A 21,544-nucleotide genomic window follows, 5' to 3' on the forward strand; every position below is an offset into this window, starting at 1 on the left:
GTGAAATGAGCAGGACCAGGAGATCATTATATACTTCAACAACAATACTATATGATGATCAATTCTGATGGGCGTGGTCCTATTCAACAATGAGATGTGAGATATCTCAAGAACTTTAGAACTGATTGTATGACATAGGAGACACTAGCACAGGACTGCTCAGCATGGCTCAGAGAAGATGCTGTGTTCTATGAGCAGAACAAAATTGAATTAGCTCAGAAGAAATGTGAGATGTGAAGCTAGAAAAGTCAGCCACACTAACGAGACTCTAACATAATGATCCTCTTCAAGGACAACCAAGTCCCTTAAACCCCATTGATCTTACTTTTGTCATCTGTAAAATAAACAAGGAAATGGCAAACCACTTCAGTATCTTTGCCTAGAAAATACCAATAGGATCATGAAGAGTCAGCCAGGATTAAAAAATAACTGAACAAAAAACCTACTCAAGTGTAGCTAGGAGGGATAAAAGAGAAGAAAAAGAATAAAGTAAATTAGGTGCACAGCAGGGAACCAAAGAACAATTTACAAGAAAGTAAAGAAAAAAATGGGCATTCATGAATACAATTTCTTCTACTAATATATATATTTCTTGATCTGGTAATCTGTTACATATTTTGAATCCTCCCTGATGTTCTGCTGGGCACATAACAATTTTCATTTTTGTTTTGCTTTATTTTGTTTTACATTTTATATTTTGTTTCTTTTCTTTGTTTTTTTCAAATTAAAAAAAAAAAAAAGCAGCAGCCTGAAAATTAGAGGAAGGAGAGAAGTGTCACCTCACTTTATCCAGGGTAAACTTGCAGGAGTGGCATTTCCTTAGCAATTTCCCACCCTTAGTTTTGTGTTGTTTAATTTCTCAGATATATTCTAAAGTATGATTGAATGTGTTTTCTTGCTAGTTCACATAAAATGAAAAGAAAAGAATCAGTGAGAAATCATCAATATAGCTTATTTTCAGAGATTTTGCTGGAGTTCTTGACAGGAACAAAGTAACCAACTAATTTTGTAATAAATATATGGAATATTTCAGGAAAATGATTTTTTTTTTTTTTTGGCTGAGGCAATTAGGATTAAAGTGACTTACCCAGGGTCACACAACTAGGAAGTGTTAATTGTCTGAGGCCAAATTTGAATTCAGGTCCTCCTGACTTCATAGCTGGTGCTCTATCCATTGCGCCACCTAGCTTTCCCCAAAAGATTTTTTTTTTAATAGCCTAAAGACTGGACTAAATCTAAAAGGACCTAGACCAATATGCGGAAGGAGAGTTATCTGCTATCATTAGAGCATGCTTCTAAGCTATATATACACCACAATATTGGTCCTTTATTCAAGAAAATAGAACCAATTCACCAAATTTTACAGATTGCACTCCACTACCATATGATCTACCATCATTTAATTTCACTAGAATAATGAACTTATATTTGTATACCATTTCAGGATTGACAAAGAAACGACCTCTCTACTTTATGAATCAGTAAATGCATTAACACCATTGTGTTACAGATGGGGAAACCAGCCTGGAATCCAGTAGCCAGTCAATGACAGAGTTATAATGTATACTCTGTTTTTCCAAGTCCAAAAGCAATGCAGTTCTTTCCATCCACTGCATTTCCTTCCAGAAAAGTTTCTCTGTTCCCTATCTCAAGTTCTTAATTGGTTTATATGTCCATCTTCCTTTCACAACCAACTCGAATGCTCCCTTCTTTCATAAAGTATTCCTCAAACCCAACTACCACCTACCATCTGGAAATGTACTCTTCTTTAAGTTTTCATAGAGTTTTGTTTTTTCCCTTTCCTTTGCATTTGCTTCATTAATCCATAAACATTTATCAAATACTTACTACAGTGGTATAGTTATTTGTATAGATGACATTTTCCCCACTACTAGATTGTCATGGCAAAATCTGCATTGTATCTGTTTTATTCTGAGAACCTAGCACAGTCCAAAGATGTTTCTTAAACTTAATGCTTTATTGGCAAGAAGTATTTAACTAGAATTACAGATAGGATTTCAACAGGCAGATATTGGAAGGAGGGAACATCAAGAAAACTTTTATATAAAGACAAAAAAGATATTTTCTAGAAAAGCGAATACAATATTAAGATTGATTAGTTTGCAAAAGCCAGTACCATTGATTCCCAAAGTTTCAGTTCCTCTAAAGAATAGGACACTGTCCAGGAAAAGTGTCAATACTTCCAAGCCTTAAGGATAATTTCAAATTAACCAAACTGACAAAAAATTAATTTATAAATTAGAATTCTGATTACTGCTTTACTATGAGTAACCACTTTCATCACCACCCTTTGCTCCTCTGATTGAAGGGTGAAGCCATGAACTCCAAATCTTTATTTAAGGAAAGGGCTTCAACCCAGACATCTCATCTCTCATCTGGATAAACTTCTTGCAGCCTTCTCTGAATGACTTTTTCACCATGCTCCTGGATAGGGCAATTCCTTTCCATCATTTTGGATGGCCCTGAATTTCATAAAACATGTAACTCCTGTTGCAGAAATGCCACCAATCAATTTATCTACACCTTTTAAGTCTTAGCATTGGGCTGGAACACAAAGAAACTAAATGAGTTGTCCATGGTCATGTGACAAGCATCAGAAGAAGCACTTCAACCCAGGTTTTCCTGATTCCAAAATTAACCCTATATTCACTTCTATGTCCACCTCCATATAGAGAGGATAACTCAACAAATTGCTTTCTCCACTCAAAAGCTTTGTTTTCTCTACAAAATTACGATACCCTCTACTATAGACTATATACACAGTAACAAAGACTGGTTCTTGATTTGAGCTTTTTCAATATTCCTTTTTAAATCACCAAAAGTAGCTGCCATTAAAATTCTAAATGTGTTACGATTAACCAGTTTATAGTTTTTTCTATGCTGGTTTACATTACATAATTACAAAAATTATCCTGATTTGAATAGGATAACTTGGGCTTGATCAACCTAGGGAAATAGACTGTTTTTAGTCTCTACCTTTACAAAATCATTTCAGATAGCTAGAGGTGTATTACATCCTGGGATGAAGTCTCCGGTTTTTTTTTTGTTTTCTTTTTTTTTATCCTTTATGTTGATTCTTAATTTCTATTTCAGAAGGTTCACTTTATGACCCTATTTCCAAATGTTAGGGGTAGCTTCTGGTTAAGAATATAAGCCTTTACGCACTCTAGCACTTCCTTATTAGGATATGCTTAAGACTCAAGTTCCCAAAATGAAAAGAATGAAGTCTTTTATATTGATGAGCTGACAATATTAGGAAGAGATTCTGAAATCTCTCCTTATACCACTGTGGCTGCTTTTTATTCTTTAGCAAAGTCTTTCCCCTGGGAACCAAGGCAGTAATGCACAGTGGAATGCTTGTTAGATGGCGGCCCCCAAGTGCCCATTTATCAAGAACAGAATAGAAATTGAAAATGGCAGATGCATGTTTTTTCTAGTAGTGTTAGTCCCCAACAAGATCCTGGACCTTGGCATTGCGTAGCATATCACATATAAGGTATATCAAAGAATGAGTAAGAATTAAGACTAATAAAAATAAATATTCAGCATGGTGGCCAGGAATCATACAAAGGACTACAGTTTTGAATGCATTTCTTGGAGAACTGAAAACTATTTTGAGAATTTAATTGGACTCAGGGGATATTTTCTAAATCCACTGCACAATGATTTTAGCATTCAATCTTTCTGTAGTGCAGGAAAAATGGCCCTTTTTGTGAGGTCTGGGCCTCTAATAAAAATATCTTTTATCTTCTAGCTGAGTAACTGGGCTCCCAGTATTTACATGAATCCATGTGTTCATCCATATGGGTATTCCCTCCAATTATACGAGGACAAGTTTCAGAGCCTTGTCATTCTATGTAACTTACATTAATGTCTCTCAGTAAATTCTCTTTAGAGGATCCACCCAACATACTGGAGACCTTACCTTTAACTTAACTTTGTCCTTTGGTCAACAAATTGATAGTGTAAATGAGAAACTGGACTGGACCCAACATGAGCTAAGCAGTCACTTCACTGCCACTATTTTTCCCTCAGATTTAGAAGGAAAACAGGTCAGAACTCACCCAAACTTCCTCAGCCAGACTTCCCCCAGAGTCATTGGCCCTACCTACATCCAACCTATGCTCTGAAGCCACTGCCAGAAAATCAATTCTTAACTCTGAATCTTTCAACCCGTCACTATCACTGTGGAAATAGAAAGAAGCTGCACAAGACTGAATACCATTTTGCATCTTATGTTTTATCTTCTGTTTATCTCCAGAGCAAACTCCTGATAAGCATCACTACACTTAATTAGTAGGATCACTGAATCTCTGGATTCAGTAAACTTTCACAGAATTTAGGAATTTTTGCAATCCAACAGGACAGTTTTCAAGAATCCAAAGTAACCTTCACTTAACAAAGGGGTGGGGGGAAGGTGCCTGATGGCCTAGTGGATAGAGCACCATCCCTGAAGTCAGGAGGACTAGAGTTCAAATCTTGACACTTAATACTTCCTAGCTGTGTGACTCTGGGCAAGTCATTTAACCCCAATTGCCTTGGGGAAAAAAGTTAAGAGACAACAGCAGAGATCTCATACACACACACACACACACACACACACACACATATATATATATATACGTATATGTATATATATATATATTTTTTTTTTTTTGAGAATCCAAATTCGCATATCCATTTGCTTCAAAGAAAATTTATCCAAATGATTACTTTTTTTTCCCCAAGGTCAAAATTAGGAGTCTGAGTTAACAGAGTTAACAAGTGTAGCAAAGCTCCAACCTGTTCTTTATATTCTTATTAATCTTCCTTAGGGGCAAATATGTCATCATTCTGCTCAAAAATTCTCAGTGGTTTCCTCTTGTCTGCTGACTATCCATTCTTTAAATGCCGCCTCCTTCAGGAGGTTCTGTCTGATGCCCAGGTTCATACATTCCAACTCCACACCCCTCACATTGTACTTTTTGTGACAACTCAGGTATCTGCTGTGTAATATTAAGCTATATTTATATCATGCCCCTAAATTATAATTTTGATAAAATTAGTAACTATATCTTAAGTTTGATATATTCACAAAAGAAAAGGTTTCTTCAGAATAGACAAATATTTTTTTAAAGATTTATGCCCTAGAAGCCGAGAGGTTTTTTTTTTTTAACCTATTATTCACCAATATCCAAATTCACATACACACAGGATAAATTCAACATAACCTTAAGAGGGAATGCACTAAGGTTAAAGAATCAAAAAAGCTTGTTCTAAAAGATAGGACTTTTATTAAGACTTGAAGTAAGCCAGAAGATAGAGATGAAGAAAGCACAACAGCATGAGGGATATCTGGTAAAATGCTCACAGTAGGGAAATGGAACATTGTGTGAGGAATAGTAAGGTAGCCAATCCCTATGAATCAAAGAGAAAGGTATAAGAGGAGTGGAAAAACAGGTCAGATTATAAAGGTCTTAAATGTGAAATAATTTAATTTGGTCATGGAAAGGAATCATTGTTTGTCCATTCTAGAAGGAGGCCATGTCTTCAGAGTGGTGATGAAGTGACTTGGATTTAAGTGAGGGGAAGGCTGTGCAAAGTCATCAACCTCACTTTCTGCTCCAGAGTTATCTAGATCCAGTGACAAGATAGAGAGCAGGATGACTGGAGATAGTTCTGAATGCAATGGGAGATAGATTGGCTTTTTTTAAGCTAAGATCTTTAAGATCTGTTTTACTTGGACAATGCCCAATCAGTGATTAAGGATAGGTAAGAAATGAAGCAAAGAATGGCCTCTTTTACCTAGTTGTAAAAAAAAAAAAAAAAAAAAAATCTGAGAGGGGGGAAAAAAACCTCAGATTTTCCTGCCAAAATAGAAGCAATGGCTATTTACTTTCTCTTTGAATCAATCAGGGCCAAACAGTAGGGGCTTGGTCTGGGACCTAATATAAGCTAATCAGAACCAGATGATTTGAATTTTAAGACATAAGAAATCCAGCCCAATAAAGTTTAAGACATCTTGGAAGGTTTCAGCAAACAAAAAAAAAAGTTTACAATCCTTTGAGCAGAGCACCCACAGGTAAGAGTATGTAACCCCATGCAAAAAGATTACATGTGTAAATTATTTATAGCAGTCCTTTTTGCTGTGGCAAAATACTGGAAAAATGAGAGGATGCCCATCAATTGGGGAATAACTGAAGAAACGGTGGTATATAAACATAATGGCATACTATTGTGCAATAAGAAATGAAAAGGTAGATTTCAGAAAAACTTGTACAAAGTGATGCAAAGTGAAATGAGTAGACTTTGTGGTGACAAGGAATTGGAAATAGGATGGATGTGCATCAGTTGGAGAATGGCTGAATTATTCTATAAGAAATGAGTAGTTTCTCACTGAAGTAAAGTGCCAAACACATCCACAAAGAATGTAGACAATGTGAATGTGGTTCTTTCCTCCTGGGATTTGTATTTTAAGTGTCATGGTAGATTTTTTTCCCCTTCAACAGTATATTGCTTTTCCAAATACAAGAGTTTTTTCAACATTCATTTCTGTAAGATTGTGTTCCAAATTTTCTCCTTTACCACCTTCTTCCCCAAAAAAGCAAGCAATCTGATATAGGTTAAATATGTACAATCCTTTTAAACATATTTCTATATGTTGGGAGGGGAAAAAAACATATTGGTGGGGGGTGGAGATGGAAACTTTCATAAAAACAAAAAAGGTGAAAATACTATGCTTTGATCCCCATTCAGCCTCCATAGTTTTCTCTGGATGCAGATGGCATTTTGCATCCTAAGACAATGAAATGGTCTTGAATCACTGCATTGCTGGGAAGGGCCAAGTCTATCATAGTTGATCACATAATCTTCTTGTTATGATTTCTCTTGGTTCTGTTCACTTCATTCGGCATCAGTTCATGTAAGTCCTTCCAGGCTTTTCTGAAGAGAATCTGCTCATCTTTTCTTTTTTTTTTTTTTAATTAAATTAAATTTTTATTTTAATAGTATTTTATTTTTCCAAATACATGCAAAGATAGTTTTCAACATTCACTTTTGCAAAAACCTTGTGTTCCAAACAGTTCTAAAAACAAAAGTTTGGGTGTAATTTTTTTTTTATAGCTTTTTATATACAAAATATATGCATGGGTAATTTTTCAACATTGATCCTTGCAAAAACTTCTGTTTCAACTTTTCCCTTCCTTCCCTCCACCCTAGATGGTGGGTATTTGGGTGTAATTTTAAAAAATGTTTATGAATGAAGAGCTAGATGAATACATTGGGAAAGAAATGAAAGCTATTAAAAAAAAATAATTTGGCATAAGAACTACAAAACCTTGTCCAAGATAAAATTACAACAATGTCAAAAAGACTGGGGGAAAGAAAAGAAAACTTATCTCATAGTAAAAACAGACTTGGATAACAAATTAAGGAGAGATCTTAAGGAAAACTGGACTTAGAAGCTACTGCAAGTGAGCTTTTGGTTTTGAGTTGGAGTGAACACCCAATTCTCCTTAAAGCTTTAGAAAAAGTAGGTGGGCCAAATAGCATGAGTAACTAATTGGCATTTAGGGGCATGAGTAACTAATTGGCATTTAGGGTCAGGGGGAAAAAAAGTTTTTATACCACAATTTTGGTTAAGCCATGTAAGAAATGCAACCAACCTTACCTGTACCTGGATGGCTTCACTCTGCCCCATCCCCATCCTAATTGCCCTGATTGGCCCCTGCCTCACCTGGATACCATGTTAGAAATACTAAGGCCGCTTAAAACAATCTTTCAGACAGCAAACTATCCTAACTACAGGGACTGTTAAATAGCAACTTAGTTACCTGGCTTCAAGGAACAGTTTACAATGCAATGCTCCTTCTGTGGATTCAGCAAGTCTAAACACTTATTTTTGTGATTTTAGAAACTGCTTAAATTAGTAATTTTCATAAACTTGTCTAGGGCCCAGGAATAGGGTCCAGCATATCTCCTAAAAAACTATGGGGAAAAAAAAAAAACACCCGCTAGAAATCATATTTGAAGAAATCTGCCCCAAACTCTTAGAAACAGGGGGGAAAAAAAAAAAAGAAAGAAAAAAAATTAAAATAAATATTAAGCCCTAAATGAAAACTCCCAGGAACATTATAACCAAGATTCAGAGATTCCAGGTCAAAGAAAGAAAAAAAAAAACAAAAAAAAAACTGCAAGCAGCCAGAAAGAATTTAAGTACCAGGATGTCAGAATACATAATTTAGAAGCTACCAATGTAAAGGAGCAGAGAACTCGAAAAATACAACATGTATTGTCTTTCCAAAAGACAAGATTTATATTTATAATCAAGAATAACTTGCCAATCAAAATTTAGCAAAATCCTACAAGAAATACAGGACGACTTCCAAGCATTTCTAATGAGAAAACTAGAGCTATACAGAAAGTATGAAAACATTAGTCAAGAAAAATTTTTAAATGAAAACATGATAAAAAAAAAAACTAAACAAAGATAAACTGAGTGTGTATGTGTGTTTATGTGGAAATAATGAGTTCTTTCAGACCCTATCATCTTCATTAAAGGAAATATAATTAGAGAACCTGGAAAACCTTAAAAAATGGAAAGGGAGGTTAAGAAAAGTACATTTCGAATGTAAACTGTTGGCATTTTTGTTTTTTCTTCCTGTGTTACTTCTACCTTCTGAATCCAATTCTCCCTGTGCAACAAGAAAACTGTTTGGTTCTGCACACATACATTGTATCTAGGATATACTAGGACATATTCAACATATATAGGACTGCTTGCCATCTAGGGGAGGGGATGGAGGGTGGGAGGGAAAAATCGCAACAGAAGTGAGTGCAAGGGATAATGTTGTAAAAAAATTACCCTGGCATGGGTTCTGTCAATAAAAAGTTATTATAAAAAAATTAAAATTAAAAAAAAAAAGTACATTTCATGGTGTGATGGGGAAAGTAGCAGAAAATTATCTAATATCACTGGGGTCCAAAAGCAGAAGTCTATACAACAAGAAGGAAAAAGGTAGAGAAGAAGTAAAAGTTATATTTCAACTTATCTGACTTAAAGGAGAGAAAAATGAATATAGACACAGTAAGGTCTAGTAATATAGTTCGTTTAAGAAGGAAACCAGGAAAGAAGGGAGAGAGGGACAAAAAAAGGAAGGAAAATTAAAAGATTTAAGCCTAAACTCTTGTGTACAAAAAAAAAGTATAGCATTTTTTCAATGACAATGAACTGAAAACTGAGGAAATGTCTATCAACTAGAGATTACTGGACAAGGTACAGCATAAAAATACAATGAAATGATATTCTACTGTAAGAAATGATGAAAATGATTTCAGAAATACTTGTATGAACTGCTGCAAAGTGAAATGAGCAGAACAAGAACGATTTAAACTATGACAATGTTGTAAAGACAATTCTCAGACTTAGAACTCCAATCAGCAAAATAACCAACCACAATTCCAGATGACTCGCGATTAAAAATGCTATCCACTTCAAGACAGGGAAGTGATAGCTCAGAGTGCCAATTGAGACCTTCCTTTTTAGAGATAAGCCAAAAAAAAAAAAAATTGGTTAATTATATAATAAGACTTTTCCTTTTCTTTTGTTCTCAGTGAGGAACTGAAGAGAGGGCAGGGACTACTATATTCTTGCTGATTAAAAAATAAAATTTAATTAAAAGAGAAAAACCTAACTTCAGGAGAATTTTAGGATAACTTTATTTAGGAGAATAACAACACTCCAAAACTATGCACTTACCTTTGAAAAGCTAGAGAATTTTCACACTGCTTAAAAGTACTGAAATGGGGGCAGAAAGTACTCCTATTCTAGTTGTAACGCGGGCTGCTCTTACATTTGGGAAGCTGCTATCGCAGATGTCTCCAGGTCTTAGTCTGTTCTGGAAATGTAGCTAGCTTCAGATCTCTCCAGTTTCAGTCACTTACCATAGAAGAGCAGTTACCAGGGTAGTTCGCATAGAACTTAAGTGGGAATGGACTTTTTTTTTTTTTTTAACTGGAATATAATTGTTTTCCAGAAGAAATTCTTCAGCCATTTGTTGATAAAAGTTCGTGGAATATCCTCGTTAGGGCAGTTTCAGGACTGGAGTTCGCTAAAATTCCCCCTTGGTGAGCTCCGCGACCCACACCCAATCATCCCGATCAACAAGTGGGAGTTGTACAGGCCAAATTTAAAAAGCGCAGTAGCGTGACATATTTAACATGTATAGGACTGCTTGCCATCTGGGGGAGGGGAGGAGGGGGGAGGGGAAAAGTCGGAGCAGAAGTGAGTGCAAGGGGTAATGTTGTAAAAAAAAAAAAAAAAAAAAAAAAAAATTTAACCAGGCATGGGTTCTGGCAAAAAAAAAAAAAAAAAAAAGTTATAATTATTAAAAAAAAAAAAAAAAAAAAAAAAAAAAAAAAAAAAGAGAGAGCCGTAGCTGCAACAGCAAGATGCGGCGTTCGGTGGGGGATAGCAAACCTTCTAGGTTACCTACCAGCAGTGTTTCCCACTGCACTTCCTTAGGTTCGCAGTACCCCAACTCGCACTGCTTCTGCTTACAAGAGCCATCTTCCCGGACGGAATAGAATGCGTGTTTAAAAAAACAAACTTATTCAGTGTTTGCCTTCTAGTCGGCTATCACGGGGTCCTTGCCGGCAGCAGGTACCTCGTCACTTTAGTTGTAGGGGGAGGACCCTAGACAGGAAGGGTGGGGAAATGCAGCCCCCGGGGTCACCCCCGGCCCTGAGCTATTCTTGGGTTTCCCTTGGGTGCGACCTTAACCAAATCTCCGCCGCCCCCACCCAGTCCCCAACTGTACGTTGTAGCGGTTCAACCCGCCGGTTTCTGCTGGTCCCGCTGGCCTTTAAGATCCAGCAGTCCTCGGAAACACAGTCTCGACATAGGTCGTAGAAGCCGCGAAGGCCTTCGAAAGCCTCAGGTGTTCCGAGCACCAGGGGCCATCACACCCTGTCGCCCGCACATCTCGCGAGAGAAGGCTTTGGCTGCCGCCCGAGATCTCGCGGTTGCAGCAGCCTCGGTGGCGGGGAGAGAAGGAAAAAAATAATAAAAATAACCCGGCCCTCGTTCTCGCGAGATCCCCGGCCCGAGCTGGGATTTGGGTCTCGGGACAGGGGCTGAAGCCGGTTCTGGCTGCGCTCAGCAGGGTCTTCGGGGAAGATGGCGGACGTGTCCGGCAACAACGGTGACGCGGCGGGCCCCGTGGGGAAGGAGGCGGGTGAGTCTCGGGGCGGGCTTGAGGCCGATGGAGGCGCTTTGTTGACTGTGTTCCCCGGGGCCCATTCATTCCGCCCCCTCCTGGGGAGGGACGTTGGGGCTGCCCGGGGGGACAGGCCCGCCCCCAGCCTCACCTGGACACCCTCCATCCCCTCCGAGGCCCATCTCCAGCCTCACCCGGATGCCTTCCCCTTTGCCCAAGCCCTCGTGCCTTGACTCACCGTTAACTGCACCCATCTTTGAATCCCGACCCCACTGAGCTTGGCCTTCCGAGGACTGACCCCAGCCTTTCCCGGACCCCCCGCCCTCTCGCCTAACCTTAATCATCGGACTGCCCTAACCTCCGCCTAGACATCAAACTCCCTCCGGGGCCCCCTCCTGTTCCGCACCGCCTCAGTCCGGCCTCACCTGAATGGCTCCACCCTTGCCCCATCCCAACTGCCCCGAGGGGCCCCGGCCTCGCCTGGACATCATATTCCGCGCGCGTGCTCGCGCCCTCTTGTTCCGGGAGCTCACGCCTCACGGTATACCCTCTGTCCCCCCGACCCTCCCCCCAGCCTCACCCGGCCCGCGCGACTCAGGCGCGGAGGGAAGGAGACGGGATGGGAGCCGGGCAGCCTCACCTCCGGCTCCACTTAGGCGGCTTCTTCCCGCCTTCCCCTCCCCCCCGATCCTAACTGCCTCCATAGGCCCTCAGCTCCCCGGACAGCGTGCCCCGCGGGGAGGGGAGGCCCGCCGGGCCACTGCGCCTGCGATCCAACTTCAGTCGTGGTTTTTCCCCGCCCTGCCCCGACGCCCATCCTAACTGGACTGATTGACCCCCAGCTTCCCCTGGACATGGCGCTGTACTGAAGTGTGCGGGTGAACAGCCCCCATTCCCCGTGAGCTCGCGTCTCACCTGTTCCTCTTCGATCCGCACAGCTCACCTGGATGGCTTCCCACCCTAACTGCCCCGTTGGTCCCCAGCTTCACCTGGAGGCCATACCTCTGCAGCCGCCTCCTCTCCCGATCCCAAACCTTGCCGGCCTGATGTACCATCAGCTACACCTGGTTATTGAATACTCCCTACTGGCCAGACAAATTCATATTCATGGATACCTTCTGTTCCAGGCCTTGCTGTCTTGACTCAACAACAGCTGCACCTGGAGATTTCAACCCTGACTTCTCTGATCTTGGGAGATGCCTTAGTCCGGCCTTCTTCCCCACTTGGACTTTTCCAGACTCACCTAAACGTCACATGACTTCCTCATTCATGTCCTTGCTTTCCACTGAATCCCCACATCCAGGCTCTCCTGTTTTCTCTCTATGGCATAATTGTCTTCTAAGAGTCCCCATTTCCACAGCTACCATTTCTTTCCCCACAGCTTACCCTGCTGAAACCAGCTCCAACCTCTACCCACTTAGACAAGTTTCCTGTAAATGTTAATTCTCCCACCTCAAATTATCAGATCAGTCTTACACCTTAGCAGTACTGTCCTTTTTCAATTCCTGGGATTAATATATCATCTCTCATTCCTATCCTGTTTCATGGAAATCTGAACTTTCTTACCTTCCTCTATTCTATCATATCTTCCTTGTATCAGAACTTTGAATGGGCATCTTGACTCCCTTTTCTGCATCTTTCTACCTTTCCTTTTCTAGGCTGTGGACCCTTTAGTACTAGCATATGAGAGTTCAGTCTAGAAAGGTTAATAAGATAGGCTAGTAATTAGTTATGTAAGTCATACTGTGTAAGGTCATAAAGGGATTCTAACTAAGTGCTTTGTGAGTTCTTATATTTTGAAGACAATGAAATAGGAATTTCTTAGAGAAGGTTTGTAATCTGGGCTTTGAAGTATGGATAGGAGTTTAATAGAATTTAGCAAGGGCAATAAATGATTATGACAGATTGTATATAGAATATATATATAGGGTATATATATGGTTTGCAGTTCACTTTCATGTCCACAAGATAAAAGACAGTGCCTTCTAGGTTGATGAAACAAAGGTGACAAGGTGGGAAGGTATGGGGCTTATTCAGGAAATAGCCATTAGTACTTGACCTTAATGTGAGATACTTAGAGAAGGGGGTGCAATGTGAGATAAGACTAGATACAAATTATAGGCAGATCATTGTTATTAAATAATATAAGTTTTTGTTCTTCATCCTTCTGTAAAGAAAAGACATTGAAGAGTTCTGAATGGGAAGAACTGCTTTTGAAAATGGCTCTGATAGCAATTAATAGAATAGACTGGAGATGGGCAATAGTGTGATATAAGAAAATTTGCTTTGATGCATATCAATAATAATAGCTATCCTTTCTACAAGGCTTCATAGTTTCTATACACAAGTCTACTCCCTGACCTTACGCTTTAGGTATATTACCTTATTTGATCCTGGCAACAACTCTATGAAATAGGCATTTCAGTTCTTTTCATTATGAAAAGATCTCATTATGAAGGAAGAAAATAAATCAAGGTCACAAGCTAGACAATGGCAAAAACAGAGAGGAAAGTGTAGGACCAGTTGGTGACTTTCCAGCTTAGTGCTTCACTCTTTCCTCTTCCTCCCCCATTCCTCCCATTCCTCCCACTTCCCAGCTTCCTTCCTTTATGGGAAGTCTCCGTTTCTATGGCTTGTTAGAAGAACAAGATGAAATTTAATAAGATGAATGTAAAGTCTTACACATGGATAACAAAAAGTCATTCTCATAAATATAAAATAAGAGAAGGATAGTTAGGCAGCAGTTTATCCAAAAAAAGATCTGGGGACTTAAAGTACACAATAAGGTCTCCGAGTCACCATGTGCTATAGTAGTTTAGGAAGCTAAAATAATCTTAGTCTACAATATTTTGACATGCAAGAACTGGGAAACTATAGTCCTGCTGTACTCTACCCTGCTGTGACCACAATGCAGTGCCACATTTTAAAAAACACTGGAAAGCTCAAGAGCACCCATATAAGGGCAACCAGGATGGTAAAGAACCTCTAATCATATCATAGGGGGATTGGTTAAAGAAATAGGAACAAACATCTGTCTTGGAGAATAGAGAGGAAATATAATGTCTTCAAGAATTTGGGGGGCTATTACATGGAAAATAAATTTACTTAGTTTCATCTTGGGCCAAGAACTAGGAGCAATGAGTGAAAACTTCAAGACAAATTTGAGTTTATTTCGGGAAAACATTCCTAACCATCATACTCTCCAAAAATGGAATCTGCTATCGTAGTTATTGCATAATAACCACTTATGGGATTAGTGGAGGTTCTTTTTAAGATACAATTTAGACTAGATAGTCTGAAGTAAGTATTTTTTAACTTGGGGAATGTGATGCTTTTTCAGTAGTTTGAGAAAGATAAAGAAAATCTAGACCATGATGGGGACAGCAGAAATAAAGAGGTTGTTGTGAAGGTGGTAACACCAGGACTTGGCTACTGATGAATATGAAGAACAAAGAGAAATCAGAGAGGACTATGAGTTTTTGATTTTGCATGGGTAGTTGATGGTGCTGTTCTGAAGTTCCTCATACTTGACATTTCATCCCCAACTCTGTGCCTTTGTACAGTGCTAACTTTACTTATCTCCAATTCTGGGTCAGGCATCACCTTGTACATAAAAATTTTCCTGATTTTTTTTCCCCAATTGTTAGTGGCCTTCCTCCCTGAATACATTGCATTTAATTACATTATTTTTATTCCATATTTGTTTTGTATATACCTTCAAGTGCATATGTTTCCCAGAGACAAGGAAAATAGGCCAGAGCCAGTGGACCTTACTTGGCTATGCAACTTCTTAACAATTCTGTTCAAATCAAATTAAAAAACACTCAATGGTGGTGTGACTGGACAGATCACTTAATCTCTCTGAGTTTTCTCATATGTAAAGTGCAAATTTTTTTCCTACTTGTGGAAGATATTCTGTTTTTTAAAGTTTTATTGATTCCTTGTTTTTACAGAAAACATTTTTAAATCCCAGCCTATCACAGAATTGTATCTTATAGTAAAGAAAAACAAACAAAATCAAATGATACAGCTAATGCATTGGAAAAGAGTAGACAATATCTCACACCAGTGCTTCCTCATCTCCCAACTAAGGAGAGGGAAGTGTCAGGAATGCTTTCTGTAAACCTTAAACTATGAAAGCAATGTGATTTATTATTTGTAATTTTCAGGGATAACTATACAATCCTGTATAAAAATGATAAGTGGTAAAATGGAAAATGTATATCAAAGAATTCTTAACATCTTTGACAGAATTATAAAAATTCAGGCCTCTGGTTTCCCAATTTGATATCCTGCCTGCCTTTGTAAGGAAATCCAGAATATCATGAGACTGTTTTTGCTTCTTTTCTATTGTCAGTAGAGAGGATATACTGATCAAATGTGAAGGGAACAGTGTCATGTTATGACTTTGTGGGATGGGTATGAGACAATTAATAGGACTTTTCTTTTCCTCCACAGTAGATCGAATGATTCGAGAGAACAACCATCTGTTCACAGATGTCCAATGTAAAGTGTGCAATGCAGTACTCATTTCAGAGTCCCAGAAACTCGCCCATTATCAGGTATCATGAAGTATCCATTTAAGAGAACCTTGAGTTACTCCATAGACACATTTACAAGTTGTTCAGAAGTGACAGTAGGAGGGAGACCTGATTTCCATTTCTAGCTTTTCTTCATCTTATCCAGTTTGAAAGGTGACATTCCCTGTTAGCTTTTTTGGATCTAATCTTTGTACATCCAGATGATGCAATAATTCAACCATGAGTCTTGGACATCATTGACTTTATATTCCTAGGTATACTGATTTCTCCTCTTTGAGCAGAGAAGGGAAAGCTTGCCTGTGGTCCCAAGCCCTTTTGCCTTTTACTCTTTTATTGAATCCCAAGCCAAAACTCCAAGTCTCTTGGATTTTCCTGGCCCCTGAGCTTTCTTGACTGAGTTCAGAGTCTGCCATGCAAGAATTCTGTTTATCTGTTGTTTTACTATTTCAGGGTACCTTGGTTCTAATATCCATTTTTATTGCTTCCCTTCTAGTGTCACATGAGTTGATATATCTAGGGTTTTTTTTAACAAGGTAAAGGAGATTATATATTAAAAATTCAAGGGTAGATAAATTGGAAATATCTAAAAGATAAATCACTTTGTTTTAGGCTAGATGGCCCTCATTTTGCAAAACTGTCTTATGCTAAAGTTTTCCCAGGCTTATCCAACTGGTCCCTTCTGTATGTATCCCCATTCCTTCTGAAGGGAATATCCCAAATGAAAATGAAATTTTCCTAAACTGAATTTGAGGGTTTTCCCCTCCCTTCTCCACCCTCCACCTCTGGACGTAGCACATTGTCCAGTCTTCTAATCTCAGCACTACTTTCAAGTTAACCAGGAAGATATCAAATGATGATATTTAGATATATTTAGATATGTGCTTTCACATCTATCCCTCCTCCCTTTTAAGAAAGAGAGACAGCCTGGAATAGTGGGAAAACCTCTACAATAGCTGTCAAACAACTAGGTCAAGTCCCTGCATAGCTAGTGATGAATGCAATTTCCAGAACAAGTGACTTCCCCTCCCAAAACCTGTCTGTCTTCCATCTGTAAAATTGGAGAATAGGCTAAGGGATCTCTAAAATCTCTTCCAACTCTGATGTCCTTTCATTCTGTTTAACAGATATAGAAATACAAATAATCTAATAGGATGGTTCTTTTTACCTCAAATAGAACTCAGACCAGTACAGAAAGCAATTTCATGTTCACAGTGCCTTTGCAGTATGATCTTAGGTGACAACTTTCAGGTGCCTGATTTTCTCTATATTATATCTGTTCACTCAATTAATAGTTATTATGAGAATGAATTGTACATTGGGGGGGGGGGGGTTATATAAGAATTATTATTGTATTGCTGTTATAAGAACATTTTAGTTTGAGGCCCTTGGAGAGATGTTCTAGATAAATAAATGTGTTAGCCAGGCACTATTCTGACATTTGGATAAAGAGAATATTTTTAATTTTCTTTCTCTTGGGTTCTTTACAGAGCAAGAAACATGCAAATAAAGTGAGGAGATACACATCTATTCACAAAGAGGAGGAGTTTAATGATGGAAAAAAATTGAAGCTAGATTCAGAACAGGTAATAATAGCAGGCCTCCCACAGTACGGTAGACCTATCAAAACAAAATATTCCCCTTCTGGAGTAAGTTCCAACAGGGAAAGGAACTAATTTAGTGAGGGCTCATCTGCTTTCTCAATAATATGAGTACCAGTAGTCCTCAGAAGTTGTGAGAAGGCGCCCAGGTAACAAATGATCAGAATAGCAATCTGAAAACATGATTCCTCTTGTGAGAACATCTCAATTCTCAAGTGTCCCAGTACAAGGAATGAGGAGATACATTGGAAGCCCAGATTTATGGTCTTCATTTCAATTTAAAAAGAAGTAAATTCTGAGTTTTGTAATAGTTGTGACAAGGTATTTCTATGGAACTGTTATGATTAGGATCTACTTAAATGTAATGTATGATTGCCCTGTCATTTGCTACCTGTGTGACCCTGGGCAAGTCATTTGATACATCTAGCCCTGAGTTTCTTCATTTGTACAGTGAAGGAGTTGGACTAGATGACCCCCGAGGTCCCTTTCCATTTTAAATTCTGTCGATGGAAACCACAGTAACATCAGAAACAATGGCTATTCTTATAATTCAAACCACCTCAACTATTGCTCTCTCTGTTAATGTAATTCCTGCCAAGTTCAGAAGGACTTTTATACTCTGCTCCCCAATCCAGAAAACTCCATTCATCTCTCTCCAAATCCAGAAGTCTGTCTTCTCTCTTCCCCAGCCATTTAACTGTGGGCCTGGGGCTTCTGTCTGAATCAGGAGGGCAGAGATCACAGGCAAGGCTTTAAGGCCTGAAGTTACTGAGAGGCTGCATGGTTATGCTTCCTCTTTGATTCTTAATATTATATATATGAGGGACTGTCATTAAAAAAAAAGACTGGATTTGGAGTCAGAGGACCTGGATTGAAATCACAAATTTGCTGCTCAATGCCTTTGTGACCTTGGACAAATCAGTAAATCTCTCTGGGCCTCAATTGCCTAATTCTTCTCCCATAAAATAAGGGAGTTGTCCTAAATGTTTTTTGAGGTTCCTTCTAGCTCAGAATCCTATTACCCCTTCATCCTTGCTTTGCCTCACTGGGCTGTTGTGAGACTCAAGTGAGCACTTTGAAAAGTTATCAATCATTGTATGTATAAGAGGGAGCATTATTACTGAGCCATTTGTTCTTCTGCCTAACTTAAGGTTGCCTTCTTTGAACATTCGAGCCAGGATTAAAAAAGATAAGGCCAGGGCCCTATAGATAAAAGGTGGGGTGGAACTGTTTTGTTTTGTAGCCTGGTCCCCATAATAGCCAGTAAAAGGCACCGTTCTCCCTCCTGAGCAGGAGAGCAGCCATAGCGATGACAGGGATCGGTGCTGTGCCATCTGCAACATGACCTTTTCTTCCCCCATCGTGGCCCAGTCTCACTACCTGGGGAAGACCCATGCCAAGAACATGAAGTTGAAGCAGAGTAACTCCCAGGTGGAAGGTACTGCTCTTTCTCTGCACCGTCTTCATGCCTGAGGATGGGATGGGGCTGATGGTCAGAATGAAATCTTGTGGGGAATGGCTTAAAAATAATCATGAAGCAAGGGCAGCTCTACTCAATCAAGTTGTTCATTTAGCAGATAAGTAAGCACCTGTTGTAAATAAGGGCTGATCCAGTACTGGGGATTTAAAGATAGAAATAGCAAAGACCTTGCTCTTACAGAGTTTACAACCTAATAGAGAAGGACATTTAGGCCAGAGCACGAAATAATGACAAATACTTCTGCTTCAATGGGAGAGTGAGATAAGTGCAAAGGAGAGTTTCCTTTTACCAGGAGAGTCAGAAAAAATATCATAGAATGAAACATCTGAGTTGAGCTTTAAAGGGAAAAATTTCAGTGGTTTAAGATGGAAGAAAAGAAGAGGGCAATCTCTTCCAAGTTTGGGGGTTGTCATGAACAAAGACAAACTCAGTAGAGTAAGATAAAGATGGAATGAAGAGTAAGTGAAAGTTGAAAGTGTTAAACAAGGCAGGTTTTCTTACTTTTGTATATTGGAGCCACACTATATATATATTTACCTTGAATTCTAGGTTCGGTGATTTATGCTTTATTTGGTAAAGGCAGAGGAGCCACTTAAAGTTTTTGAATAGCAGAGTGATGTTATACAAAGCATTTTATAGGCAGATTATTCAGCTTGCAATGAAAAGGCTAGATGAAATTTACTAGATTTGGGAAGATTTTTGAAAGCTAAATAGGCAAGATAAGAACAGATTTAATTCAACCAATATTTAGTACTAATACAAGGAACCATACTAGAAATGCAAAAATTGTAAAACTTTAATGTCCTTTCCCTCGAGGAGCTTATATTATACTAGGGGAATGTGATCTTTACAAAGATAAACATAATATAGAGTGTAATGTGAAGTATAAAGTAAAAAGGGAGATATTTTCAGCCGACAAAATCAAGTGGTGCTTTTTAGAAGAGTTGGTGTCTGAACTGATCTGAGTTTTAAAGAAAGGGAAGGCTTCTGAGGGAGAGAATGAAAAGGACATTTATTGGGAGCACTGGGAAAGCCTGTTAGAGAAGCAGAAGACAGTGTAATAAGGTTAGGTGACTTGCTAGTAGTAGTATAGTTTGGTAGATAAGAGTGAATGATGGGTAATAATATGAAGTAATATGCTTAAGATAGATTGTAGCCAGATTCAGATCTGAGGTCAAAAAAAATATTATATATTCCAGGCATGGGGAAGAGTTCTCAGTCAGTGGTAATGTTCAAAAGCAGAAGGTGAAGGTTCAAGTTTGAAGAATAGCAGATCATTGAAATTGAGTAGAACATATACAGTTAGTAAAGGGGAGTTGTATGAAATAAAGCTAGAAAAATGGGTAGAAATAAGATTGCTGAGAGCCTTATTTATTAAGATTATCTTTTTCTTTATGCACTGGGGAGCATTAAAGGTTTTTGAGCTGGTGAATGACATGTTAAGACTTGTGCCTTAGTAATAATTTCAGCAGCTTCGGAAAACTGATCAGAAAAAGAAGAGACTGGAAGCAGATAGAATATTGTTTAGAAAAGTTGTTAGAGTAATTCACTCATAATTTGATGTTGGTCTGAATTAGTGGTAATAGTAATTAGAGGAAAAAGTGACAAATTCAAGAAATGTAGAGATATTATAGAAAAGATTTGGCAACTGATTGAATCTGAGGAAATGCTTATAGTACTTTACATGTTCTATCATTAATCTTCACAATAATTTGGTGTGAGGTAAGTAATACAGTGATTGTTGATATTCCCATTTTTAAGATAAGGAAATAGAGGAAAATTGATTTGCCCATAGTCATCCCAAAGTTTGAGTCCAAGTCTCCTAACACCAAGTCAAATGTTTTTAAGGGACTTGACCACAAAATCTCTCCTAAGGCCAGATAGATTTTTCTCTGCAGAAACTTCAGGGCCCTAATCCTTTGTCTGGAATGAGAATGAGATGTTGAAAGTGCAGAAGTTCTATGGGTATATTAAGAGCATATTGAGAAAATCCCTCCTGCCTCTTCCACTTCCATCTTCTCTAATAACTTCGATCTTCCCCAGTCACTATGTGTTCAGACTTGAAAGCAAAATCCTCCTCTTTTTGGAGTGTGCAGGTCATACCCTACTAGCTTTTATCTGCAATTGCAGCCTCTTCTTATAAAAACAGGGATATTGCCTATAAAAGCAGAGAACTTTAGTGCTGCTTTCATTGTCTAGCAAGCTGTATTTTCAGCTACTAGAAATTAATTTCCAATCCACATGGTTTGAAAATAGATTCCTTTAACTTCTCACAATGGGAATTAATTCCTGGCTGAGTTTCATTCACCTATTAATGCCAGGCTTCCTGTCTTAAGTACCTTCTTTGAACCCATGAGAAGGAATGATTAGTTGATGTCCTTAATTTAATTTTTTGATAGTAATTTGAAACTTTCATTTTGTTTTCGACCAAGCAGCATATCTAGGTTCCCAATATTCATTATTTCATGATTAATTTGGCTTATACCAAATCATGGCCTATGAAGCTCAAGATCATAGAATCTTAGGATCAGAGTTCCAGAGTGGAAAGAAACTAAGTTAAGATTGTCTATTTGAAGTATACATTCCATATGTAAATATACATGACATTTGGTCATCCTCTGAACACCTCTGTTGACTGGGAGCTCAATAGTTACTGAAGCAACTCATTCCATTTTTTTAACGTTTTGCTTGTTTTTCCTTTATATATAT

At 38.5% G+C, this 21,544-nt stretch overlaps 1 protein-coding gene across 6 annotated transcripts in view; it reads left to right on the plus strand.

Moving 5' to 3' along the window:
* The first annotated feature begins 10,701 nt into the window (after positions 1 to 10,701).
* Positions 10,702 to 21,544, plus strand: part of ZNF346 (zinc finger protein 346) — a 35,472-nt gene continuing 24,629 nt past the window's right edge. For 5 of the 6 annotated variants that reach the window (XR_004232178.1, XR_004232177.1, XR_004232179.1 and 2 more), the window contains exons 1-4: positions 10,702 to 11,757; positions 15,675 to 15,778; positions 17,245 to 17,340; positions 18,649 to 18,793. Coding sequence is in view for 3 of the 6 variants with exons in the window: in XM_023506574.2 (XP_023362342.1) it covers positions 11,646 to 11,757; positions 15,675 to 15,778; positions 17,245 to 17,340; positions 18,649 to 18,793 (457 nt within the window). In the remaining 3 variants the exon portion in view is untranslated. The remainder of the gene's footprint in view (positions 11,758 to 15,674; positions 15,779 to 17,244; positions 17,341 to 18,648; positions 18,794 to 21,544) is intronic. The other variant, XM_031953737.1, reaches the window with a different exon arrangement.

The sequence above is a fragment of the Sarcophilus harrisii genome, chromosome 2, assembly GCF_902635505.1.
Source record: "Sarcophilus harrisii chromosome 2, mSarHar1.11, whole genome shotgun sequence".
Taxonomy (NCBI): Eukaryota; Metazoa; Chordata; class Mammalia; order Dasyuromorphia; family Dasyuridae; genus Sarcophilus; species Sarcophilus harrisii.